The sequence below is a fragment of the Notechis scutatus genome, chromosome Z (genome assembly GCF_049901735.1).
Source record: "Notechis scutatus isolate UNSWTSFEM ecotype Mainland chromosome Z, rNotScu1.2, whole genome shotgun sequence".
Taxonomy (NCBI): domain Eukaryota; kingdom Metazoa; phylum Chordata; class Lepidosauria; order Squamata; family Elapidae; genus Notechis; species Notechis scutatus.
In genome coordinates, this window is record NC_142025.1 from 112,194,065 (window position 1) to 112,221,966 (window position 27,902).

Consider the following 27,902-nt stretch of genomic DNA (forward strand, 5'->3'; position numbering starts at 1 on the left):
GAATACATGAAATGGGTACATATAAGAAAAATAAAAGAAGAATAAGAGAAACAATAGGACAGGGACGGTAGGCACGTTGGTGCGCTTATGCACGCCCCTACAGACCTCTTAGGAAAGGGGTGAGGTCAATAGTAGACAGTCTAAGGTTAAAGTTTTTGGGGTTTGGGGAAGAAACTACAGAGTCGGGTAGAGTATTCCAGACATTGACCACTCTATTGCTGAAGTCGTATTTCCTGCAATCAAGTTTGGTGCGGTTAACTTTGAGTTTGTATCTATTGTGTGCTCTTGTGTTGTTATGGTTGAAGCTGAAGTATTCATTGACAGGTAGGACATTGCAATGTATGATTTTATATACCATGCTTAAATCAGACCGAAGACAGCGTAATTCAAGGTTTTCTAGTTCTAGAATTTCAAGTCTGGTGGCATAAGGTATTCTACAACGAGTAGAGGAGTGGAGAACTCTTCTTGTGAAATATTTCTGGACTTTCTCAATTGTGCTAATATCACATACGTAATGTGGGTTCCAGACTGATGAACTGTATTCGAGTATTGGTCTAGCAAATGTTTTGTATGCTCTGGTTAGTAGTGTGATATTACCAGAGAAAAAGCTACGTAGGATTAGATTAACAACTCTTAATGCCTTTTGGCTATGTAGTTGCAGTGGGCTCTAGCACTTAGATCATTAGAGGTGAGTATTCCAAGATCCTTTACAGAGCTTGGGTCATCAACAAGATCTTGACTATTCAGCTTGTATTTTATTTTCTGATTTTTTTTGCCAATATGTAAGACAGAGCATTTATTTGTTGAGATTTGAAGTTGCCATTTGTTTGACCATTCTGATACATAGTCAAGATCTTTTTGTAGGGTAGCAGTATTGTCTGTGGTATTGAACAGCTGTACATCATCAGCGAAAAGAACGCAATTGCTCTTAATATGATCACAGAGGTCATTCATGTAGAGTATGAAGAGAGTTGGTCCTAGAACACTGCCTTGGGGGACACCACTATTGACAGGTACAGAATTTGATAGGACGCTCCCAATTTTGACCATTTGTTGTCTGTTTGCCAGGAATGCATCTATCCAGTTATGCAGTTGTCCAGAGATACCATAGGATTTTATTTTTAGGAGTAGTTTGTCGTGTACCACTGAATCAAAGGCTTTACAGAAGTCTATGTAGATTGCGTCTATTGCTTTGCCCTGGTCGAGTTGTGTCGTCCATATGTTTTTGCAGTGTAAGAGTTGCAGATTACAGGATAGTTTTTTTCTGAAACCAAATTGTTTATTGGAGAGTAGGTTGTTTGTCTCTAAGTGGAGGATGATGGATTGGTTAATAATTGATTCCATGACTTTACAGGTGACGCAGCATAAGGAGATTGGTCTGTAATTTTCAACTAGGCTTGGGTCTCCTTTTTTGAAGATGGGGATGACTGTGGCTTGTGACCATAGGTTAGGCAAGGAGCTGGTCCTGAAAGATTTTTCAAAGATTATGCTTAGAGGTTTGGCTATGGCAGTGGATAGCTTTTTTAAGAAGTAGGCACATATTCCATCCGGTCCAATAGATACAGATGGTTTTAGATTGCGCAGTGCTTTTTCAACATTGTCTTCTGTAAAATCGATATGTATTAGATCATTGTTGTTATCTATGGTACGGCTAGGAAATACTGGGCATGATCCATTGCTGTTTACAAATACTGAGCCGAAGAATGTGTTAAAGATGTTGGCTTTAATGGTGTCGTCGTTGCAGTCTTTACCATCAGGTCCTATCAGGGGTGGGATGGACCTTGAGTCTTTTAGTTTGTTGTTTACAAAATTGTAAAAAGCACAGGTGGAATTGGTGCTTAGAAGGTTTTCCTCTTGTTTAATGTGATAATTGGTGCATTCGGTCTTTATCTGGTGGCATAAATTTTTGTATCGGCTTTTGAAATTGGCAACGTGACCAGATTTGTTTTTCCGCCAGAGTGATCTCTTTTTGGATTGAAGTTTCCTTATTGTTATGGGTAATCTGCTTTTTTGTTTTGTTTTGGAAGTTGTTGTTGGTACATATAGTTTGATGACTCTTTTGACTTCAAGTAAAAATATGTTGTAATGGTCTTCAACAGTATTGCATCCAGTGAATAGAGATTGCCAATCAAGGGATGAGAGATCGTTGTCTATAAGATCATAGTTGCCTTTTTTGAAGTTACAATTGGGGATTACATCATTGTGGTGATTTTTGTGTGGGTGTATGTTGAGACAAAAGTCAATCATATTGTGGTCACTGCTGGAAAAGGGTTCTTTAGTTTGTATTCCGTAAATTAAATTCAAACTATTGCAGAAGATGAGATCGAGGCAGTTGTTTAGTCTAGTGTTGTTGGTTACTAGTTGTTCCTGTCCCAGATTTGTAATAGCATTGTAGAAGGTTGTGTGTATGATTTCAGTTGTACAATCATTTAGGGTCCAGTCAATATGAGGTAGATTGAAATCGCTAAGAAAGATAAAAGGGTATGGGCAGGATGCAGCCCATGTTAGTAATGTTTTTAGCTTGTTTACATGTTCGATGTCATAATCAGGTGCTCTGTAACATAGTAAGAATTGAATTGTGATATTTAAGTATAGTTCACAGATGATGGTCTCAGGAAGAGCAAGCTCCTGGGTAACTTGGATATTTTTTAGATGTAAGGACTTTTTATAGAAGATAGCAACACCACCTCCTCTACGAATTTCACGATCTGATCGGTAAACATGATAGTCTCTTACTGTGGTAATGGAGTCAGGGAGAGATGCATTGAGCCATGTTTCACAGACAAATATAATGTCGAATTTAGCCATATTTAGTAGGAGGAAAAATTCAGGTATTTTATTCACGAGGCTTCTTGCATTGAGTAGTTTGCATTTAAGGCCAGCAGTAGTTGGAATTGAGGTAGTTAGGGCGTGCATGCCTAGTCTTGGGTGATGGTGGATCGGTTGAGGTAGGGTTGTGGTTGAGGGTTAAAGCTGAGTTGCGGGTTGTGTGGCTTACTTTTGATACAGTCAGCATGGTAGTCAATGTACAGGTCCTTCTCTCCATTGTCTAGACGGTTTTTGAGTTCAGTGCAGAGTACACGGGAGTGGGCACGTTGCTGTATGGTTAGGTCAGGCGACAACGGAGGTTCTTATGGTTGGTGTTGGTTTTGGCGAGTGAATTTATAGTGTAAATGAATTTACGTTTGCTTGATTCATTTTTGCAAATGACTCTGCACAAGCGTGGGGCCACAGAGCCGTCTCTGTTTTTGAGCTCTCGGCCAATGCGGGAAATGTCAGGTATTTCATCAGCGGAGATGGTTGATGCTTGATAATCACTGATGATGTTTCTGACAGTTGTGATGTCATCATTGTCATTGATGTCCTCTAGACCAAATAAGATGGCGTTTGGACGTTTCCGTTCACGCTCAACGGCTTCTCTGATGAGGATTGGGATATCAATATTTGTCTGGGTTGTGTTTTTTTGTGGATTGGGTTTTGGATTGGGTTGTGGTTGTTGGGTAGAGATGTGGTTTGTAGCTATTGGATGTTCAGGTTTTTGCGTTGTGTCTTTTTTTTCAAGGTTGGGTATTCTTTCTTTTATGGCGTCCAGGGATGCTACTATGGTGTTAAGGGATGTTTCAATGGTTTCAATGGTATCAACTCTTTCCAACAGATCCAGTTTGGTTTTGCATGATTTGCAGAGATAGGAAAACTCATTGGATGATTCCAGGTATTGAATAAATTGCTTGGTTAATCCCAAGCAGTCATGATGAGCGTATTTGTTACACAGAGAACATTTGATGGAGTTTTCATTATCCTTTAGATTTTTGTAGCATTTAAGGCATGTGCAGGAGTCTTGTGGTTCATTGGTGGGGATTATCTTTTCTTTAGGTTGTGGTTTGGCATTGGATTTTTTTTTTGGCATGGTAGGTTTGTTAAGATAGTACGTTGATTGAATTAATTAAAGGAACAATTTTGGGTAATCTATATAGCCAATATCACACCAATCAATCAATTGCAGTAATCTCTCTAGTCAGATAATATTCCTGAGCAACAATCAGCCTAATCACTAATCACTAATCAATTAATTACACTAATCATTAATCACACTGTTCATTTAAATTCACTAAATCATTGATTTTACTATTCAATTAAATTACATGAATCTTGATCTTTTAAACTAGTCAGTAATCACACTATTTGCACTAAACACTCTAATCACACTAATCAATTAAAACAATAAATCAATTAAACCATTAATAAAATATTTTATAGAAATTGATTATCTAATCGTTGATATAGGTGATAAGGTAGAAAAGTTGTAAGTTTTGAGGTAATGAATTAATCAGTGTTTGATTAAAGTAATGAGGTAGTATTAAGAGTCTTCAAGGAAAGGGTTAATTGTTTTACTAGCAGCTGTAGTTGACTGAATGAGAGGAATTTATTGCTCTTTGTAATAGCAGATTGTTATTACTCTATAAACAAAAGGCTGTAACACGATGTTCAAAGGGTTTTTGAAATAGAGTAAAACTTGCTGAATTAAACACTTTAACTACAATCAATATGTCTCTGAATAAGGTTGTTTTGCAATAGTTTCTTAAAACTCTTCAAGTTGAGTAGTAGTAAAAATACAGTCCAGAAGTTTGGGTTAACCATTCCAATCTGTCCTTTACTTTTAACTAAATCTGACAGTAACTCCAGATCGTTAATCGCAGCTATTTTCCTCCTTAGAGTCCCACTTTCCAAGGAAAATTCCACTGCAGAAATTGGAGTGATTTTTTACCAAGATTAAGCACGCTGTTACAAGATCTTTCCTTTCTTTTTTACTTCTGTCACAGCTTTGATTTAGCCATGCTAAGTCTCTTTTTAGTTCGGATGGAGAGGTTTTCTTTGAGTCAGTCACAAAAGCATTCCTCTGCCGTCCAGGGTGACTTTTGGCTACTAAGAGCCTCAGGGCTTTTTCCTCCCTCCCTGTTTTTTTTTGTGCCAGCTGACCGATGTGGCGGTGAAAACTGCGTGGGGGATATTAAAGGAAATGCATTGTCTGGCATGGAAGATAACTTCTATCAGCTGTGTGAGGGATTTAAATGAAGGTAGGTTGTTTGCACTCCGCAGGCAGGCTCCGAGTGAAGGAAAGGGCTTCACTTCTCTGGGGAAGGAGAGGAGGGCTCCGGATCTGTTAGCAGGAATATTTGGGCTCCACGGCTTCAGAATCTAGCGTTTTTGGGCTTGTTTTTTGGACTCAGGTTTACTCATGGTTACTGGTGTAACAGCAGCTTTAAAAGTGGTTTCTGGTGCAGGTGATGGCTTTATAGGGAGATAGTGGTCCAGGAGCGAGATCTTCACCTTCCTAGTTGGGCATCGCCATCTTATTGGCTGCAGTGGCCTTCAGGAAAGACTTGCCACTGCAGAAGAAGAAGTTCCTGAAGACCTCTGACAGCAAAAAGAAGGCTGGGGGCGACACACACAAGTGAGGTTAGTCAGTGGATGACATCCCTTGAAAATAAGACCTGGTGCCATTTTTGGTGGCAAAAAATACAAGACGGTCTTATTTTGGGGGAAACACTGTATCACAAAGTCCCTGGTAGATCCAGGAGAAGCTCTTTTTGCCAGTGGCAAAGAGGCAGCCATTAAAGCTGCTGAAGTTGAGAAAAGCTCCGAAATGAAAGAGAATGAAAGAGAAAGTGTGCCGGTTTGATGAGAACTTTTCTTTATTTAAAGATTTGAGAGGACACCCTAAGGGAAAGAAAGAATCTGTAAAAGTTTTTTTTTTTTTGAACAAATTTTATTAATTTTTAAAGACATACAAAACATAAATACACAAAAACACAAAACATAAAAACATAAAAGATCTCTTTTCTGAAAGTTGCTTGGTCCCGGGTTAAAACTCTTGGTACAGACACAAATTCAAATTCATATTCATTTTACATACCATTTCATATCTTATTAACATTTTCAATATTCTATATAGCTTCTCCTCTCTTTTAAATTTTCTCAATTTTATTTTATTTATCTCCTCTCAATTCAAATCATAATATTTATTATTCTTTGTCTGTTCTATTTCCAGCTATCCATTTATCTTTCTTCTTTGAAAAAGAACTTCTCCTATACACTAAATGGAGTATGATGCCTTTATCTCTTTCCCCTATCTTTATAATACTTAATATAAAACACATAACTTTCATTGGGATTCTGTCTGGTACATTCTAAAATTATACTATGATATCAAAACCAATACAAATCTATTCATTAATATTGATATTCATTTATATCTTAAACATTTAACACATTACTTTTCAGTTAAATCACATACTTTTATGGGAGCACCTATTTTCCATAGTTATTCCCCCCCACATCACATATTATAGCTCATTATTTCATTACAATGTTCCTCCTTCTTCTACTTCAAATCTCTCATTTTACAAAAAGTTTCACTAGGATAACATAGTCTAATCATTAATATTAACAATCATTTATATCTTAAACATTTTACTCATTTCAATTAAATATCATGCCTTTGTGGGAACACTTATGCTATCCAAAATTATTCCCCCCCCCCCACGTCACATATCTTAAATCATATTTCATTACAGTACTCCCTTTTTCTTAACAAAAATTTCACTAGGTTATACTAAATATTTTATCACATTTTAAATTACATATTATTTCCAATTTTCTATGGCTATTTCTAAATACAAATATAAAAATGCAATCTTATGTCCTTTCTAGAATCCCTTTTTCAGTAAAATTTATCCATTATCTCTAAAAAACTTTTGCTTCTTCACATCTTGCTCCCCACCATTAAGGCTTCTCATCCCTTCCTTTCTCCCTTGCTTCTTCTTCTCTTTGTCCTCTTTAACCCCTTGTCTCTCCACCTCCCTTTTCTTCTGTTTTCCCTCTTTCTGTTGTTTCCTAACATAATGTCCCCTTTTCACTTTATTCTTCTCTTTTTGGGTTGTTTTTCCAGATCTTAAAGTCGTCTTTTCCTTTTTCTCTTTCTTTTTCCCTTCTCTGACCAAAATTATTTGTTCATCAAAGATGGCTTCTTCTTTGTCCCCACCATCCTGTTGCTCATTCAGCTTTACATAAGTATAAACCGCCATGTCTAAATATTGAAAGAGGACATCTTTCTCTTCTTGCTTTTCTTTTTCATATTTTTGATATACAAGTTTCAGTCCATCCACAAATGATGCCATTGTGTAGAGAAAAAGTTTTTCCAAACAACCACCCAGATGTTTTTAATCAAAAATAATTCTCAAAAGTTCCAAAATCACCAAACAATCCAAACAGGCTGTTTCTTTTAAATACCTTCTCCTTCTTCACTTTCTCTTTCTGGGGTAAAAGTTTAATCACAAAGTTCCCTTTAAAATATATCTTTTAGATGTTTAGCAACTCTTTAAAGTTCTAGGCAATCTTCTCCTTATTTTCAAATTTTGCTCCAATATTTTTTTTCCTCTCCCTTCCCACTCACAGCCAAAAAATTTTTTCCCATCCGCTGTCACGTTAGGAAGGAGAGTGAAACGAAAAAAAAAAAAACTTTCCCTTTTAGGAATTCGCAGCTTGTAACTCTCACTAGAAACAATGTATACTTAGCAGCCTTCAAGATTCCAGGTCACTTTCTCTTGCCTTGTCCCGGTTGGAAGCAGCTTTCATATTTCTTCCAGCTTTCTCCCTCCTGCACCTGCTTGTCCGGCTGCAGATTTCTTCATGGCGGCCATTGCTGACCGCCGTTCCTCTGCCTTGGGAGAAGAGGGTTTTGCCAGCTGGGGAGGGGGTCTGCGACACCCCCAAACCCCTGTCCGGATCCCCCTGTCTTCAGCTGCCTCTACAGGGCAGCTATATCCCCCAGATCCAAACGGATCGGGGGAACCTTGGCGGCGAACGCAGCAGGGATCGCGCAGTATCGCGAATCCCTGCCGCCGCCGAAACCTTGAAAACCGGAAGTCCAAGAATCTTTAAAAGTTTTTTGACAGAAGTGAATAAGCGGCGATTTTAAACAGGAATGTCAAAGTAATATATATTTTTTTCTTATTGCTGATGATCCTATATTTCGAAACTGGACTGGTTTTTTCCTTTTTTTTATCTACTCTTTTCTTTCCCCTTTTTGATTTTATAATATATTAAGCCAGAGACTCCCTTTTAGTCTTTTTTTTTTAAATATTTTCTTCCTTTTTAAATTAATTCTTATTATACTCTGCTGGAAAAGGAGGGGGATTAAACTGGTATGTATTGACACCAGCTTCCTAGAAATGAATCAATTTGTAGTTGCCATATTCTTTCTGCTTGGGACTTTAAGTGTCAACATTGCATCTTATATCAATATCATTTCCCCCATTCTGCACCTCCCATCAGCTACAGGGAGGAAGAAAACCTTCTCACGTGACTGTGGTCAGAGGTGGTATTCACCAGGTTCTGACCAGTTCTGGAGAACCGTAGTGGAAATTTTGTGTAGTTCAGAGAATCAGCAAATACCACTTTTGACTGGAGATTTTACAGTATCCTTCCCCTGCCATGCCTACCAAGCCATGCCCACAGAACCGGTAGTAAAAAAAAAAAATTGAATCCCACCACTGACCATGTTCATCATTGCTTATCAACAGTAGTTGCATTTTCATGTATATCAAGCTAAAAGGTACCAATGGATTTGACTACAACAAAATGGTGGCTCTTCTGTATACAGTTGTCAGTCCTCTTCTAGTCCCCATCATATACTGTTTGAGGAACAGACAAGTGCAAGATGCTTTGCGGACTGAACTGAGACAAAGGATTGGGTTTTCCAGATGATTGGCTATTGACATGACTCTGTAGCAGGTGTTCAAATTGAACTTCTTAAGATGCTTTGTACAGCTATGACCTGTGCTGATCTCAGATGTAATGATCCCCACTGAGATAGTTTTAGAAATGGACTTGAGAATACATAATGGACATGGTAATTAGGGACTAAGACATCTGATAAACATCAAAAGCTGAATTCCTGAAGTACGGATTGCTGGTTAAGAATAATGGAAAGAGACAATTGCCCACCCGTCCATTGTGAGTTTACAAAAGACATCTGGTTTCATACTATATGACCTCCTAGGCCAAATGTCTTCACCTAAGGCAACCTCAAAGCTCTTGTCTTCTGAATCACTGTCCATTTTGAACACTTAGTGGAAAGAGGAAACTTGTGTGTTCACAAGGTTGATACTATATGGAATAAAGCTGTGACTGCAATATGCATTCAGACTTGCAAGATTCTATTACTGCCATCTTATAATCAAAAGATTATTAGTGTGATGGAATCCATTAAGGAGGTAGATTCTCAGGAGGGAGAGGTGATATTCCAGAACAGCAAGAGACAACTTAGTCCAGGTATTACATATGAAAGAGATTGAAAACTTGTACCTCAATATAGTAGTGCATATAGTAGTGTTGTTGTGGCCTGTCGGCTGCCAGCCGAATCAGATGAAGAGGTGGCATGCGAATCAGGGCCAGCATTAAGGCAATCTTAGAGTTCCAAAGGGGAAGAGGGAATGGAGCTGTCAGAGAGACAGAGGCAGATCCTGGGCTGTCAATCAGCCCTCAGAGGGAAAGTCAACAGTCCTCAGGTCTCGAGGTGGCTGATGAGGAAGAAGAGGAACACTGAGTCCAGTGCCTGACATATGGCTGTGCAGAAGACAGGGGAGAGAAGAGCAGTGGAAATCTATGGGCCGGTCCTTGGGATGGAAGAGCCACTGCTGCTTGTGAAGCCTCACCCTAGCTCTGGGGATAAAAGGCAGGAGACAGAGATGAATAAGTGTGGCAGACAACTATTCATCTCCCTGCTGGACAGACTTAGCCTTAGCCTGTTGTATGTGAGAAAGAACGACTCTTTGCCGGGGCTACTAGCACTCCTAATAAAGGGAACATTTAGTTAACTACAGATGGTTTGTCATGTTTAGGAATTGGGTCAGAACAAGTGTTTGCATATAGTAGTTTACTGGCAAGATTTTTTCTATAGATGTGAAACAATAAAGAAAACAGCTACAAAGAATAACCATTCTTAGCTTTGGATTGGTCAATCAGCTTGCTGTCTTTGGTCATCAAATTTGGTCTGCCTTGGAGGATTGACTCCTAATGGTTTGAGAAGATTGTCTAAGTTTTAGAAGAATCAGATGAACTTTTTTTCATAGAGACAATGAATTCTCCCAAGAACCAGTGTTGCTTATCAACAAATTAACAAGTTAATGTCTTTAATTAACATGGGAATAGCATTAAAAGGAACCTACAAGAAAACCTTCAAAGACATGGGCATCTATTTCCCAATTTACAAAAATTGGAGGTTTCATAGGAAAAGGGCTTGGAAAGATTTTCCCACTCTGATCTGCGTTATTTTGTTTCTCCAACAACACTTTCCTCTACTGATAGTTGTAGACTTTCTTACTAGCATTTTCTATAATGTAAATTTAACAGTTCTCCCAATAATTCTGTTTTTTTTCTTCTTCTTATTGATCACTACAACTTTAAAAGGATTTTTTTTTAAATGTTCTGAGGGAAAGGTTGGATGCATCAAACCTTTCCCCATTTTTCTAAAGATTTTGTCCCAGAAATAACGCATAATGGAATGGCAGAAATATTGAACAAGACAACCATGGTAACTGAGTTCATTCTTGTAGGCTTCACCCATATCCGGTGGCTGCAGATTCTCCTTTTTTGGGTCCTCCTTTTCATTTATCTTTTGACCACCATAGGAAATCTACTCATCATCTACATCACCCTGGTTGACCATCGCCTCCATACCCCCATGTATTTTTTCCTCCGGAACTTTTCTGTTTTGGAAATAGGATTTATTTCTTCTGCCATCCCAAAGGCTCTGCTTAACTTGGCCTCAGGCAGCACCACCATTGCTCTTGCGGGATGCTTCTCACAGGCCTTTTTCTATTTTATTTTGGGCACCGCTGAATTCTTTATTCTGGCCACCATGTCCTTTGACCGCTACATAGCCATCTGCAACCCCCTTCGCTACACAGTCATCATGAACAACCAGTTGTGTACTCAGTTAGTAATAGGATCTTGGGTTATCAGCTTCCTCTATGTCATAATACCCCTTATTCTGTTATTTCGTTTGCCCTTCTGTGGTCCAAATATCATCAATCACTTCTTCTGTGACAACATGCCACTGATCAAGCTTGCCTGCACCAACACCCAATTTCTGGAACTGATGGATTTTCTCTTGGCCACCTTTACTGTGCTGGGGACCCTGGCCATCACAATCATTTCCTACATTAAAATCATTGCAGCTGTCATGCACATGCCTTCTGGGACGAGCAGGCAAAAGGCTTTCTCCACTTGTGCTTCTCACATTGTGGTAGTTTTCATCACTTACGGGAGCTGCATTTTCATGTACGTCAAGCCTACGCAAAGTGGCGGGCTGGACCTCAGCAAGACGGTAGGTGTCCTGAACAATGTGGTCTCTCCTTTGCTTAACCCTTTCATTTACAGCCTGAGAAACAGCCAGGTGAAAACAGCTTTGAAGGACGCTTGTGGATGGAAATGAGCATCTTCTAATCAGGGAAGTGACCACCTTCAGTTCTGAAACTCTGTGAGACACATGAGAATGAATGGACCAGTATGTCCAACATCAGACTGACTACAATGTGTGGATTCCATACTTCAATCCTTCAGGTGATAAAGTTGAGTGAACTAAGAGAAAAGGCAGAGAGACTGAGAGAAAGGGGAAAAAAGGACTTTGAAGAACAGTTCTTAACCTTGGTTAATCAGTGTAGATGCTGCTCAATTAATAAAAGACCTAAAGACTTTGGCTTTGTCAGCTGGTGTCTAAAGAGAGAGTTGCATACTGGAGGTGGCTGCTGGATTGCTGGCAGACACCAGTCCCCCAGCCCTCTGTTCTCCATCTGTCCATCTTTCTTTTTTTGGTAATCACAAAGAAGATTTCTTACTCTGTTTGTTTTCATTGTTTATTTTATTGCTATATTATCTTACTTCTGTTTCTTTTCACATTCTCTTCATTTTTTTCTTTTCAATGGTTGTAAACTGCATAAACAGGGGTGGGATTCTGCCAGTTCGGACCAGTTTGGGTGAACTCCAAACTCCGTAGATCACCTGGGAATGAAACTTCTGATGACCATGTGGGCTCGCCTGCCTAACCCTGCTTTGTACTGACCTTTATTGTCCTAGCTGATTAGCTCAGAAGAGTGGATTGCTGCTCCTCAGCTGTGTTACTCCCCCAAAGTAACATAGCAGGTAAGGATTTTTGCATTGCTATTCACGCATACGCAGCGTGCGTCAGGGAAACCGGTTGTCACACCGGCAGCATCTCACCCCTGTGCGTAAAGCTGTCCCGTGGTGAGATAGGTGAAAAAATACTTGTAATAAATATTTATTTATTTATTTATTTATTTATTTATTTATTTGTTTGTTTGTTTGTTTGTTTGTTTATTTATTTATTTATTTATTTATTTATTTATTTTTGTCAATTGCTTACAAGATAATAGGTATAAGTAAAAACATAGTTATGAATACATGGATACATATAAGAAAAATAAAAAAATAAAAATAAAAGAAACAATAGGACAGGGAAGGTAGGCATATTGGTGCGCTTATGCACGCCCCCTACAGACCTCTTAGGAAAGGGGCGAGCTCAATAGTAGACAGTCTAAGGTTAAAGTTTTTGGGGTTTAGGGAAGAATACACAGAGTCAGGTAGAGTATTCCAGACATTGACCACTCTGTTGCTGAAGCCGTATTTCCTGCAATCAAGTTTGGTGTGATTAACCTTGAGTTTTTATCTATTGTTTGCTCTAGTGTTGTTATGGTTGAAGGACATTGCAATGTATGATTTTATATGCCATACTTAGATCAGACCGAAGACGGCGTAATTCAAGGTTTTCTAGGTCTAGAATTTCAAGTCTGGTGGCATAAGGTATTCTGCAATGAGTAGAGGAGTGGAGAACTCTTCTTGTGAAATATTTCTGGACTTTCTCAACTGTGTTTATATCAGATACGTAATAATATGCATCAAATGAAAAGTTTCATCATATGAAAAAGTTTATTCAGTCAGGTTCAGTTAGTGCTGAATTTATTTTGTAGACAAGATTTTTCTTATTCAGAAAATTAAAACACAAACTTCAAAATAAAAAAGAAGAGAATTACAGACAAAATAAAATAGACAAGGCATTTTTGTTAAATGCATTTTTAAAAAAATACAAGAACACACACACACACACACACACACACACACACACATCGTCCCCCTTAGTTGAATACAGATAGATGTATTACAGCAATAATAGTTTCTTCTCCCTGTTAAACAGGCCCACTATTTATAAATGTTTAATTCTTTCCTTGTTGTTTTAACATTAATATTATTGGAAAATATTATTGTAGCTTAGCATAGTGATGACTAAGATATTTAGTAAGCTTATGATGCAGCTTATTCTCGACATGGGCTGAAAATAATCCCATTGAATATCTTTCTTTTTTCTTTTTGCTAAATGTTTTTTTTTTTATTTAAATATAGAAAGATCAAAAATTTCAATGACTATATAAACAGTGCGTAGTCTGGGTACAAATAATTTGAGCAATAATCATCCTCATAACAATAATATTCATAATATTTTTCATAATCATATCATCTAAAAAATGTCCCCTCCTAACCTTAATAATAAAGATATAATGACAGTAATGCTTAATTATACATTTGATAAAACATTTTTATAAATTTAGTCATTACCTTATTTTTTTTAAGATCTAACTTTGATTTCTATGCGTTAATCATTGATAAAATAAATCCCAAATTAAGTAATATTCGGTGTCTTCTTTGTTTTTAATTTTAAGTGTGAGTCTATTCATTTCTGCACATTATAATACTTTTTTATTACATTCCCTTCTGTAGGGATCTTTATACTCTTCCTGTGTTGCACAAATGTAATTCTAGCCACCATTAATACATGTAATATTAAATAAATATTTTTTAGTATACTTTTATGGTATGATACCCAACATAAATATTTTCGGTTTTAAGTCTATGTTACTTTTGTCATTTTTTATATCCAAGTGTATATTCTTGTCCAGTATTTTTTTGCCTTAGGGCATGTCCACCACATGTGGTAATACAAGCCCAGTGTCTGGTTATATTTCCAGCACTTAGCCAACATATTCTTAAACATCTTGGCTGATCTTGCTGGTGGAAATGCCATCTGTAAAACATTTTATATAGATTTTCTTTGTATGCTGTTGACATTGTTAATGTATAATTCCTCTCTCATAGCTTTTGCCATTTGTCTAATTCTATTGAGTAGCCAATGTTTTTAGCCCACACTATCATAGTTTCTGGGGGACATGGTGGCTCAGTGGCTAAGATGCTGAGCTTGTTGATCAAAAAGGTTGGCAGTTCAGTGTTTCGAATCCCTAGCACCACATAATGGAGTGAGCTCTCGTTATTTGTCCCAGCTTCTGCCAACCTAGCAGTTCGAAGCATGTAAAAATGCAAGTAGAAAAATAGGGACCACTTGGGTGGGAAGGTAACACCGTTCGTTGCGCCTTCAGCATTTAGTCATACTGACCATGGAGATGTCTTCAGACAGCACTGGCTCTTAAGCTTTGTAACAGAGATGAATACCACTCCTAGAGTTGGAAATGACAAGCATGTACATGCGAGGGGAATCTTTACCTTTATCATAGTTTCCTTTACTTGTTCTTCTTTCATTCTAATGCTCAGAAAACAGTTATAAGTTCTTTTAATTAGTTTTTCATCCATTCCTGTTTGGATCTGATCTAATTCTGTTCTTTGTAAAATCCATATATTTTGACATCTTTCTCATGTCTTGATTTTATTTGTACCTGTGGCCACCATGCTAAATTGATCCCTTGACTATTCAGTTCCTGTTTACTTTTAAGTTTCCCGTTTTCATTCAAAATGTCTTATGATTTTTTCCATATTAACCACATTCAGGTGTATCGGTGCCTCCATCATGGAAAGCCAGACTAGTATTTTCAAACAATGTTTTTCTCTAATTTTTGCCCATACTGACAGTAAAAAGGTTTCAAATATACTGTTTTTGGAAGTAGCTTTGTATTTTATTTCTCCCATAACATAAGACAGGCCACCCCAACTGCAAGTTATGTCCCTCCAAAGTTATAAGTTGTCTATGTCTCAAATTAATACATTCTTTCATTCATGTGAGTGCAGATGCCTGGTAATATAACTCCCCATCTGGCATCCCAAAACTTCCTCCATTTTTAGAATCTTGTAACAATTTCAAACTTATTATGGATTTTTCCCTTGCCAAATAAATTTTAATATTAATTGATTTAGTTCCTCAAAATATTTTTTGCCAATTTTATTGGAATTGTTTGGAACAGATATAGTAATCTTGGCAGAATGTTCGTTTTAATGGTAGCTATTCTTCCTATCAATGATAGTGTGGGCTTTTCCATTTCTCCATATCTAGTTTAATTTTTTGTGTTAGTTTAGAGTAATTATCTTCTTTTATAGTGGCACAATTCCCAAATAGTTAACTTTATTCACTATCTCTATGTCTATTTTATTCATTATATCTTTTTTCTGTTTATCTGTAAAATTTTCAACTAGTATTTTGGTTTTTCCTTTGTTTATTCTCAGTCCGGCAACTTCGCTGGAGGCTTCTATTTTCCTTATTAGTTTGGGTACAGTTTCTTGTGGTTCCTCTAAAATAAATAGCAGGGTACCCATGCTTTGCTATGAAACTATGTGATTGGGCAAGGTTTTTGGGAGAAAAATAAGGGGAAAAATTATGCCTCTGCCTACCAGCATCCATCAGTATTCATCTAGCTAGCATCTTGTCAGTGCGTGAAAGACAGTTGATGGCTGTTTGGAAACTGAAACAGTATTTTCCATGTGAGCAAGAAGAAGACAGCAAGTAGCCTGGGTGTGGTTTAGCTCAACTGCAGTTGGAACAGATTTCTTTTCAGGTGGGGAGGGGGAGTAGAACTCCTTAGCATCAAAGTGTGTTAATAATAATTACTAATTCTCTGATAGTCATTTCAAAAAATCCTTTCTTAGTGATCAGCTAGAAGCTAAGAGGAACATACATACCAATTTTCAAGTTTGTAGGCTTTACGATTCTGGAGATTTCGTGATGATGCATGAGTGGTATTTTGCGTTTATCTATATAGATACTAGGTCAACTGAAAATGCCTGTAGTTTATATTTCTCCTTTTTTATTTCCATCTCTTTTATTTCTATATCTTGTCAGATATTTTTGTTTCGCAGTTCTAATGTCAAAATAAATAGTAATGGGGACAGTGGACATCCTTGTCTTGTACCTTTTTAAATATTGAAATTATCTGACATGTCCCCATTTAAAATCACTTTTGTGGTCTGTTTGGAGTATATCATATTCATGAATCTTTCACCAATTCCATATATTTTAGTTGTAATAACATAAGTTGCCAGTTTATATTATCAAACACTTTCTGTGCATCTAAGAAGATCAACACCATTTTTTTTCAGAATGTGCTTTGTAGTATTCCAATGTGTTCAAAATTATCCTCATATTATTTTTAATTTGTCTCTTGAGTAGGAATCCATTTTGGTCTGGATGTATAAAAATAAAAAAATAAAAATATTTTCAATCTCTCCACTATTATTGATGTGTATATTTTATAGTCCACATTTAATAACAAAATTGACCTATAGTTTTTAATCTGTCTTAGTTCTGAGTCTTCTTTTGGTATAAGAGTGATATTTGCTTCCATCCAAGTATTTGGTATCTTGGTTTCTAACAAAACTTCATTATAGACTTCAAACATTGACAGCCCTAAATTGTCTTGTGGTTAGAGTGCAGTACTGCAAGCTACTTCTGCAGCCAGTTGCCGAGAATGGCAGTTCAAATCCCACGAGGCTCAAGGTTGGTTCAGCCTTCCATCCTTCCGAGGTGGGTAAAATGAGGACCCAAATTGTTGGGGGCAATATGCTGACTCTGTAAACCGCTTAGAGAGGGCTGTAAAGCACTATAAAGCAGTATATAAGTCTAAATGCTATTGCTGTTGCTATTAACCTAAATGAAGCCAAATCTGGCATACGTAATTTACAGTCACCTGTGATCCTGTTTCCCCACTTCCCCTGGGTGTATCGTAAATCAGATTCTTCAATGAAGCACATTCATGGACTGGGTGTTATCAATCACATTCACCAATGAAGGATTTTCATGGTCAGAAAATCCGGTAGCCTAGCTACAATCTTTGTAAGATAAGGGTGGAATGTACTTCTGGTTTTAAACTGCCGTACTGCTCCTTCAGATTCTCCCCCTTGTTTATGACAACTCAAAAACAGGCATAGGAATGTTTTATGAGTTGACATATCCTTTTTTATTTTATTTATTTGATTTGTCAATCGCTTACAAGGTAATAGATTTGAGTATAAACACGAGTAAGAACACAGGAAATAGGTACGAATAAATGGGGACAATAGGACAGGGATGGTAGGCACGATGGTGCACTTATGCACGCCCTTTACAGACCTCTTAGGAATGGGGTGAGGTCAATAGTGGTTAGTTTGAGGTTAAAGGAGTGGGGGTTAGAGGATGTAACAACAGAGTCAGGTAGTGCATTCCAGGCATTGACCACTCTGTTGCTGAAGTCGTACTTTCTGCAATCAAGTTTGAAGCAGTTTACACTGAGTTTCTATCTGTTGTGTGCTCTTGTGTTGTTGTGGTTGAAACTGAAGTAGTCATTGACTGGTAGGACATTGTAGCAGATAATTTTGTGTGCTACACTTAAGTCTAACTGTAGGCCATGTAGTTCAAGGTTGTCCAAGCCCAAATATTCTGTTTCAACCAGAGGAGTATAGTACTCTTCTCATGAAATACTTCTGGACTCACTCGATTGTATTAATGTCTGATATGCAGTGCGGATTCCAGACTGATGAGCTGTATTCGAGTATTGGTCTGGCAAAAGTTTTGTATGCTCTAGTTAGCAATTTGATTATTTCTGGAGGAGAAGCTTCGTAATATTAGATTTACAACTCTTAATGCCTTTTTGGCAATGCTATTACAGTGAGCTCTAGCACTTAGGTCATTTGATATGAGAACTCCAAGGTCCTTGACAGAGTGAGAATCATCAAAGAGGTCATATCCGCCTAGTTTGTATTTGGTGTACTGATTTTTTTTACCAATGTGTAGGACAGAGCATTTGTTGGTCGAAATTTGGAGTTTCCAGATCTTTGACCATTCAGACACATAATCAAGGTCGCTTTGAAGGATAGAAGCATTGTCAGTGGTGTTGAATAGTTTTACGTCATCCACAAAGAGGACGCAGTTGCTTATAAGGTGATCACAAAGGTCATTTATATAGAGTATAAAGAGTGTGGATCCTAGAACACTGCCTTGGGGGACACCACTGTTAACTGGAGCAGGGTTTGATATAGCACTCCCTATTTTTACTATTTGTTGCCTGTTTGACAGGAATGCAGTAATCCACTTATGCCATAAGAGTTTAGTTTTAACAGTAGTTTACTGTCATGTACCACTGAATCAAAGCCTTTGCAGAAGTCTACGTAAATTGCATCTATAGCTTTACCCTGGTCAAGTAGAGTAGTCCATATGTTTTTGCAGTGTAGGAGTTGTAGATTGCTAGACATTTTTTTCCTGAAACCAAATTGTTTTTTGGAGAGTAGGTTTTTTGACTCTAAGTGGACAGTGATGAATTGGTTAATGATTGATTCCATGACTTTGCACGTGACACAACACAGTGAGATTGGTCTGTAGTTTTCAACCAGGCAGGGGTCACCTTTTTTGAAGATAGGGATGACCGTAGCTAAGGACCATAGGTTTGGTAAGGTTCTGAATGATATCTCGTATATAATGCTTAGGCATTTTGCTATGGCAGAGGAGAGCTTTTTTAAGAAATATGCACGTAATCCATTGGGGCCAATAGATAGGGATGGCTTTAGGTTTCATAGTGCCTTTTCTACATTATCTTCTGTAAAGTCAATATGTAGTAGGTCATTACAGATAGTTGTGGTACGACTAGGAAATGTGGGGCATAGTTCTTACTGTTTCAGGCATTTTAGATAGTTTAGCTTCTTCTGAATATTTATCTTTCTGATGTAGAAGTTAAGGGTTTGGATCAGAAGTATGAAGACCCAGCTTCAAGTCCATCCTCAGCCATGGAAACATTATCAGACATGGGCCATATCCCCTCCTTCATTTTGCTCTCCTTCATCTTGCAAAGGCTATCATTTGAATGAAGAGCAATTCCATGGAAACTATCTATAGCTCCTACCAAAATGGCAGGATCTCACAAAATAATCCCGTGCACACCCATTTTGATTGTGTTATATTTGGCTTGATGTTTTCCAAAGAATCTATCATGGGAAGACCAAAAGGGCTTAATATTGCTTCAATCCCACCTCCGCTCCACAGAATAAGCAAACATAATCTCAAAGTTAGATATATAATTTCTCCATTCTACTTAGTAATTAAAATACCATGCCTCCATTTATGTAGTAAGTAAATTAGTATCCATGGTGGGATTCAAATAATTTAACAACCAGTTCTCTGCCCTAATGATTGGGTGGGCATGGCTGGATGGTCATGTGACTGGGTGGTTGTGGCCAACTTGATTGATCTCAGCCTTAAGAAATTTCTCCTTAGTCCAACTCACAATAAAGTAGCACAATAAAATAGCACAATAAAATAGCACTGTTCCAATATTTAGAACGGACCCTGGAGGTCTTCTAGTCCAACCCCCTGCTTAGACAGGAAATCCTACACCACTTCAGACAAATGATTATCTAATCTCTTTTTAAAAACTTCCACTGATTCTGTCAGGAAATTTGAGAGGCTCCTACAAAAATGAGGGAGTCAATCTATTTTCCAAAGCACCAAAAGGCACAACAAGAAACAATGAATGGAAACTAACCAAAGAAAGAAGCAACCTAGGATTAAGGGGAAATTTCCTAAGGGTGAGACCAATCAACCAATCCAATAGCTTGTCTTTAGAAATTGTGGGTGCTCCATCACTGGAGGCTTTCAAAAAGAGGAAGGGAAGTACACCCCAAAAGGACAGTGCCAGGAATCACTAAAACAATGCAGTAAATTTAAAACAGACATTCCCCTCTACAAAGCAAATGCAGCAGCTGAGAGGAAAACTAAGAGCACCCACTCATGCTAATTGAAAGCCTGGGGGTACTACCAAAAGCCATTAACCCTTCCAATTCTATTATTCTATGTTCTCTATGTTCTAAATTGGGTGCTTCTCAGCAGAAGCAATACAGCTAGCTGGATCACACATGCATTAAATTCATGGCCTGTATGACCAAGCTGCATCATTGACCCCTCCTGTATCTTTTCCCCCAGGAAGAAAGAAGAAGTAGCCAACACTGCAGCAGCTATAAAAGATCTTGGGGAGCAAGTGTTAACAGAAGTGTTAATTAATACTCTTTATAATGAAAATGGTTGTAATCTTCTCCTTCTTCCTGAAGGGAAGAGGTTAATCCCATCCCTAGATGGGTGATTGATGGGTTTCCCTGCCCAAATCCTGTCTGTTGTTTATTAACTTGATTCAGCATGTATCGACTGCATTTCAGCTGCAACTGTTAAGTGGTTCTTGGCTATCTGCATGGAGCTATTATCTGAAGGGGGTTCTCTGAACTGCCTAAGCAATTAACTAATGGTTTGGGTGAACCGGTGAGAACCAGCTGAATCTCACCTGTGATTAGTATGCCAAGGCTTCATACAAGACAAGAACTAAAATATCTCCAATAAACATTACATAAGTGAACTTCTAGGCAGGGCAAAAATGAGTGAGGATAGAGGTTTGTTCTCTGAGTTTGTGGATTTGTTTCTGAAGGTAACATCTTCAGTGGCATTTAGGGCAGTTCCCACAAGCTCAGAGAATGAACTTCCACCCTCATCCTATGCCCGAGCTACAGATATTAACCAAAAAAAATATGTGTATCAATTCCATGGTTATCTGCACTACTACAGACTCTGGCTTTGACAGAAGGGCATAACTGAATTGTAAAGTTGATCTCAGCATAGGCACACCAGAATACCACAGTCCTCCTTTCCATTTCATTGCCTTCACCCTCTTCCATTCTCTTTTTCTCTCTTCCTTATTACATAGAGAGAATATTCTGTTTAATGGTCAAAATCATAAGATTGAAATAACCAGAATGCAATGGTTTTAAAAAAAATAATTATATATATTTTTAATGTTAAAGTGGCGAAATACAATAACTGCAATAACAACAAAAGCGCTATACATTTTCCAAAGGGAAAAAAAAAAGACACAATTTAGGTATACTGTGCAAAAAGTTAACAGATAAATTATATTGGTTTAAATTAAAGTGGGAAAAGAGCAATTCATTAACAGAAAAATGATCCATATAATTCTAGCTAACAGCATCAAGTTAATTTAGTCCTTCGGGTTCTCATTAAATCTAGACAGTACATTAACACATTTTCCTTTTTTTTTTAAAACAAGTTTTATTAATTTTTAAAACACACAAATTATCATTATTCATTACATGTTTAAACCTTTTTCCATTGTAAATTTAACAAGTCAGATAAATTATGATTCTGTTTTAAACCATTTCCATATAATATACCAAAACCTCTTATTCAATTTCTCTTTACTTCTCTTTACTCTTATTCAATATCATTATTATTATTTCATCTGATTCTTTCTGACTTAGTTACCATTATTCTCATTCTATATTTCTACAAGTTTTTACCAATTCTCCCCAAAAAGACATATACACACAACACACAAAACATAAAAAAATCTTTTTGGAAAGTAACTTGGGCCCAGGTATCTCTCTCTTCATGGACTTCAATTATATTCATGCTCATCTTACATATCATTACTTATTTTATTTACCATTCTAAACCTTCTATATTAACTTCTCCACATACTTCACACTTCTTAATTCTACCTTAATTAATCATCTTAGTTTAAATCATTATACTTGTATCTTTTGTCCATTTTTTATCATCCCTTTGTCTCATCCCTTATGAAAAAAAAGAAAATCAGTTTCTCCTGAAATCATTAATCAGAGTATGATGCCTTTCTATCTCCCCCCTAAGTTAATCAAATTAATCTTTAAAATAATATCTACTACCCAATCAGATTTTGCTTGGTATATTCTATCTAACTAATACATCCAACACAATTAAATGCATAATTAGACAATAAATCCAAATATTAAAAAGAAATACTATAATAAAAATTTTATAATAACATCAATACCATAATTTTATTAAACTCTTTAATTAAAACAATATTCTAAACCTCTCCTATTATTAAGTTTTAAAGCCAATCATTTTTAAACATTTTAACATTTTAATCTCTTATCAACTCTTAAACCATTGCAATACTACCATCTCATCTTATGTACCTTGCAAAATCTTTTTTTTTTTTTTTAAAAATTATACTTTATCCATTATCCATAAAAATTCCTTTTTTCCATTTAATTTCAAAACATTGTAGCTTTTCTCCACCTTTTCCCTTTCTTTCTTTTCCCAACAAACCTTTCTACCCCCTTCTTCTAGCCTCTGCCTTACCGGCTTCCCTTCTCTGTCGTATTTCTTTTCCCCTTTGTTTACAATCATCATATTGGTTTTGCACTTTATTTTTCCCTTTCTTAAATGTTTTTTGGATCTTAAGTCCTTAAATCCTTTAGTTTTCTTCTTTTCTCTTCTCTTCTTTTGTTTCTCTCTTCCTTTTTCTGGATCAAATTCTGAGATTCATTAAAGATGGCTCCTTCCTTTCTTTCTTGTTCCTCTGCTGTCTTCATCTGTTGTAATTTTTGTTGATAATTAGTAAGCGCCATTTCTAAGAAAAGGAAAGCTTCTTCCACACCATCTTTACTATTTTTTTTTGCTTGTTCATATTCTTTTCTTAGTTCCTCAACAGAAAGAGCCATTATAAATCTTTTCTTTTCTTTTCTTCTTCTTTCTTCTTACAACAACCAGAATATTCAAAAGAAAATAAAAAAGATAAAACAGTCCCAAAGTTATCAATCAGTCCAAACCAAGGCAGAGTTCTCACTTTCTCCTTCTGGGGTAATATCAATCAAAGAGAAAGAAAGTCCAAATCTGTTTAAAATCTTATTACAATATATTCTAGTCTTCAAATCCTTAAGGCATCTGCTCCAACAAATCTTAGCATACAAATATTTTCTTCTTAATCCTCTCTCTTCCCACTCATCGCTTAAAACCAATTTCCACCTAAAAATAGGTTTCTTAATATCCAGTTATTTATTCCGTAGGGAAAAGAGGGAAAGCTATCCTTTCAGCACCTTCAAGCAGCCGCTTTTTTTCCTCTTCTGGCAGGTATTATTCAGAGAATCATACTTTTCAGGAATTTTATTAAATATGTCTTAGAGTCCTAGGAGCCAAGAAAAACTTTCTCCTCCAATCACTTTCTCCACTTCCTCCTGCGCATTCTTACCCGGCTGCCAGCTTCTTTGTGGCGGCCATTACGGACCGCCGCTGCACCGTCCTGGGAAAAGGGAGTTCTGCTGCCAGGGAGGGAGTCTGCAGCACCCCCAAACCCTTCTCCGGATCCCCCTACTTCAGCTGCCCCTGCAGGGCAGCCTAGCTCTGTACCTCGGCTGGGTCGGAGCCCCAAAAACGGCTAGCGCGGGGTAGGGGGATCGCGCAGCCGCAAATCCCTCGCCGTCGCGGGGCCGACAAACCGGAAGTCTCACATTAACACATTTTCATTATCTATTCATTTTTGAACATGGAAACTTATTTAAAAAATAGGTAACAAGTTTATATTCTTGGTTGCAATGTGAGTTCAGTGGTGTGACCATAAAAACCATTTGAGGAACATGAATGAAAGGGCTGAAGGTGGAGAGCACCATTTTTTTTTAGGAGCAAGATGTCTGGTGCTCAAAGATGGAATAACAAGATGAGACACATTGCATTGTACAAAATTATTTTCACTTGGACAGGAAGAGTTTCCAGCCTTTATTCTGAAAACAAATACTTTGCTATGAATGCATTTTATCAAAACATGTTAGAATCCAGCTTAGCATTCATCAGATTTCCAAACTTATAATTCTATTGACACTATGAATAATAGAATTAAAATGAGTAAATTAGTTATTTTACAGTATTTGCAACCTACTCTAATCCCAAACAACTTTGGATAGTGCACAATACCCTATCACAAGAAGATCAAGCAATAAATCCTAAATAAAAATTAATGTAATTCAACCAACTAAATACCCAAGATAACCCCCCTCATTCAATCAGCTGGAGGTGAAGCTGCACCAAAACAATACATAATTGAATTGTTTGCAGAACTGCAACATTGTGAGACCTGCTCATATTTTCAGAAAGTGGGAGATGGTACAAAGAAGCTTTTGTCTGTCAGCCCTAGGTGTCTTGTGAGGAAGGGGGGGATTTGATAATTATTATCCTTATTATCCTTGTCTAGAAGATTAAATTTGACAATAAATGAGAATATTTGTAGAACAGGGTTGAAATGAAGGGTCCTTGGTTCTCTCTGAGCTTAGTTATTTTCTTGTAGATATTTCATTATCCAAACTAGTTAACACCATCAGATGACAGCACAGATGATGTCAATTAGTTTGGATAATGAAACATCTACAAGAAAATAACCAAGCCCAGAAAGCACAAAGGACCCCTGATTGAAGTTGCATTCAGCTCTGTAACATGCCTCCAGCTGGTTACACTGACATTCCTACCATTTGCTTCTTCTCTCAGTTCATCATTTTGTATCTTCTCTCTCTAACAGTCTATGGAGATTTTCAGTCATCCAGGTCATGATTGTCCCAAAGGTACTTTTTCAAGAGACAACTAGACTTTTCTTGGGAGAAGGCGGGGCTCCGAGATCGCAGCTGATATTTTTGCCCCTGGTCAGTCCCAACGGACCTAAACTGTCCCGTAGAGACGGTGATCGTGAAGGGCACACTCCGTGGATCCCAGGGACATTGCAAAGTCCCTGGTTGATCCAGGGGAGAAAATATTTTAGTCCTTTGCCGGCGGCGGAGAGGCAGCCTCCATAGCTGCTGAAGTCGGGACAGCTCCGGAAAGGAAGAAGCTGATTTTAGTAATATTCTTATTTTTGCTTTTTATTTTAAAGGGAAAGCCTCAGAATTTTTCTTTATTTTTCTTTTCTTTTCCTTCTTTTTACTGGGATTTTTTGCTTTTTCCTTCTATGTTTTTTGGACCATTCTGCCTTTTCCTTTTTATTATTGAGATTTCCTAATTGGATTAAGGTGTGAAGAACCTGAAGGAATTTTTCTTTTTCCTTACTTTTGTTCTTCTTCTTCTTCTTCTTCTTCTTCTTCTTCTTCTTCTTCTTCTTCTTCTTCTTCTTCTTCTTCTTCTTCTTCTTCTTATTATTATTATTATTATTATTATTATTATTATTATTATTATTATCATCATCATCATCATCATCATCATCATCATCATCATCATCATCATCTTTGGGTTTTTTTCTTCTTTCTATTTTTCATTTTTTATTGTGGACTACTTCATAATTGGATTAGGGTCTAGAAGAACCTGAAGATTTTTCTTCTTCTCTTTCTCCTTTTTCTTTTTTGCCATCGGGCTTTTTACTATTGGATCTTTCCATTTTGGATTATAATTGGCTATTCTACCAGTTGGATTAAAATTTAAAAAGAATTTGAAGGTCTTGAAGCATCTAAAATGAGCAGGAAACCCATACCTTCTGGCGTTTCTACCTCTACCTCTGCCTCCCCACCAGCTGGAGGACAACGTTTAATTCAGACAATGTTGAAGCAAGATAAAGAACAAGAAAAAGTGACCTTACAGATGATTATGCAAGGAATCCAAGATCTCAAGATAAGAAGAGATACTATTGAACAAAGAACAGAGAAGACTGATGAAAAAGTGGGAAATATTCAACAAATGATGGTGAAGTATGATGAGATATTCCAAAAAATTGAAGAAGAAGGTAAACAGAGAGAGGAGAAGATTGGAAATATTGACAGCAGATTAACAGTGGTTGAACAAGATAAAAGTGGGATGTTGAGGTGGGAGATGGAGAGGTCAGAATTCTATCTCAGATTCCAAAATATAGAAGAAGAAAAAGGACAAAACTTGGCTGTGATAATGATAGAAATTTTGGCGGATGCTTTGGAAATTACAGAGGAAAAGATGATGGATGGAGTAGATGAGGTATACCGAGTTTTTACAAGATATGCGATGAGAAATAACTTACCAAGGGAAGTCCATATCAGATTTACCAAAAAATTCCATCAAAACACAAATATTACAAGCTGTAAGAGAGAAGATGTTGAAATACAAAGGCAAAGAGATTGTGGTTTTAAAACAAATACCCAGAAGAGTGAGAGAGATGAGAAGAGAATATCGATTCCTGACCAAAATGCTATTGAAAAAGGAAGTGAATTATAGATGGCTGATTCCAGAAGGATTAATATTTACATGGCAAGAACAGAGACATAGAATTGATTCAATTGAGAAAGCAGAACTTTTCCACGCAGAATTTTTTGGAAGGAGAGAAGAAGAGGCAGAGAAAGAGGTCTCATTAATTGAGTTTCAAGAGGAACAACTGGAGACTGAAAAAGAGGAAGGCGCAGTAGGTGGACAGGTGGATAGTAAAGAACAGCGTGAAGTAAGATCCACGAGAGCTGTTAGACCTAAATACAAAGCATAATCATGGAAGAAAAAAATTGATTACAATGAATATAAATGGACTCAACTCAGCTGTTAAAAGAAGGAAAACCTTTCATAAATTAGAGAAATTAAAATTTGATATAATTTGTCTACAAGAAGTACATATTAAAAAACAACATGAACAATTGTTAGTACAGCCAAAATTAGGGAAAATATTTACTTCTTTGACTCAGTGTAAGAAAAGAGGAGTGGTTCTATACATTAAAGAGGTCATCCCAGCAAAATTGATTTATACTGATGAAGACGGAAGAGTATTAATGGTGGAAATAATGGACAATAATATAAAAATACTCTTGATTGCAATTTATGCTCCGAATGATAAACAAGAAGAATTCTAATAAAAATTACATATGAAAATAACTGGACTGGACTATGTTAATATAATTATGATGGGAGACTTTAATGGAATTGTGGACAATAAACTGGACTATATAGCAACAACAACAAAGCAAAATAGAAAGACTCTCCCTAAATCCTTTTTTAAAATGACAGACGAATTAACCTTAAAAGACATTTGGAGAGAAAGAAATGTTAAAACTAAACAATATACTTTCTATTCAAATAGACATTTATCATCGTCCAGATTGGATATGATTTGGATCTCAACAGAATTAATATCTAATATTCAAGAAACAAATATTGAAACAAGTACTTGGGCAGATCATAGCCCAATGATAATTAAATGGAAGGGACAAAAAAAAAAGATCAAGATGGACATTAAACAATACTATCTTAAAGGAAAAAGATTTTACACAATGGATGGAGAAAGAATTGGCTTTTTTCTTTAGAGAAAATAAAAAAGAAGATACTTCAATGCAGAATGTTTGGGATACAATGAAGGCATATGCTAGAAGTTTGATAATAGATTATATAAGAAAAAAGAATATTAGGAAAAGGCAAGCCACTAAGGCCTTGGAAGATGAGTATAAAAGACTTGAAAAAGAATTACAGAAAACGCCACAGAAAAAGGATATTAAATTGAAGTTGGACATAACTAAACATAAAATGGCACAGAAAATTAGAAATGCTAAACAGAATTATTTTGAAGATGCAAATAAACCAGGTAGATGGCTAGCATATAAATTGAGAAAGGAGAAAGAATCAAGAAAAATATTGAAGTTAATAGATGACCAAGGCCAAGTTTGTTATGGTAATAAGGAGAAAAAGGAAATTATTCGAGATTTTTATGGGCAACTATATAAAGAGAATATTGATGAGGAAAAAGTCAAACAGTATCTACAGAATGCTAACCTACCTA

General features: G+C 36.8%; 1 protein-coding gene across 1 annotated transcript; it reads left to right on the forward strand.

Annotated features, from left to right (window-relative positions):
- The first annotated feature begins 10,564 nt into the window (after nt 1-10,564).
- LOC113424170 (olfactory receptor 6E1-like) lies at nt 10,565-11,497 on the forward strand. Its single transcript, XM_026685770.1, has one exon. It carries the CDS (start codon nt 10,565-10,567, stop codon nt 11,495-11,497), a length of 933 nt encoding a protein of 310 aa, XP_026541555.1.
- The last annotated feature ends 16,405 nt before the right edge of the window (nt 11,498-27,902 follow it).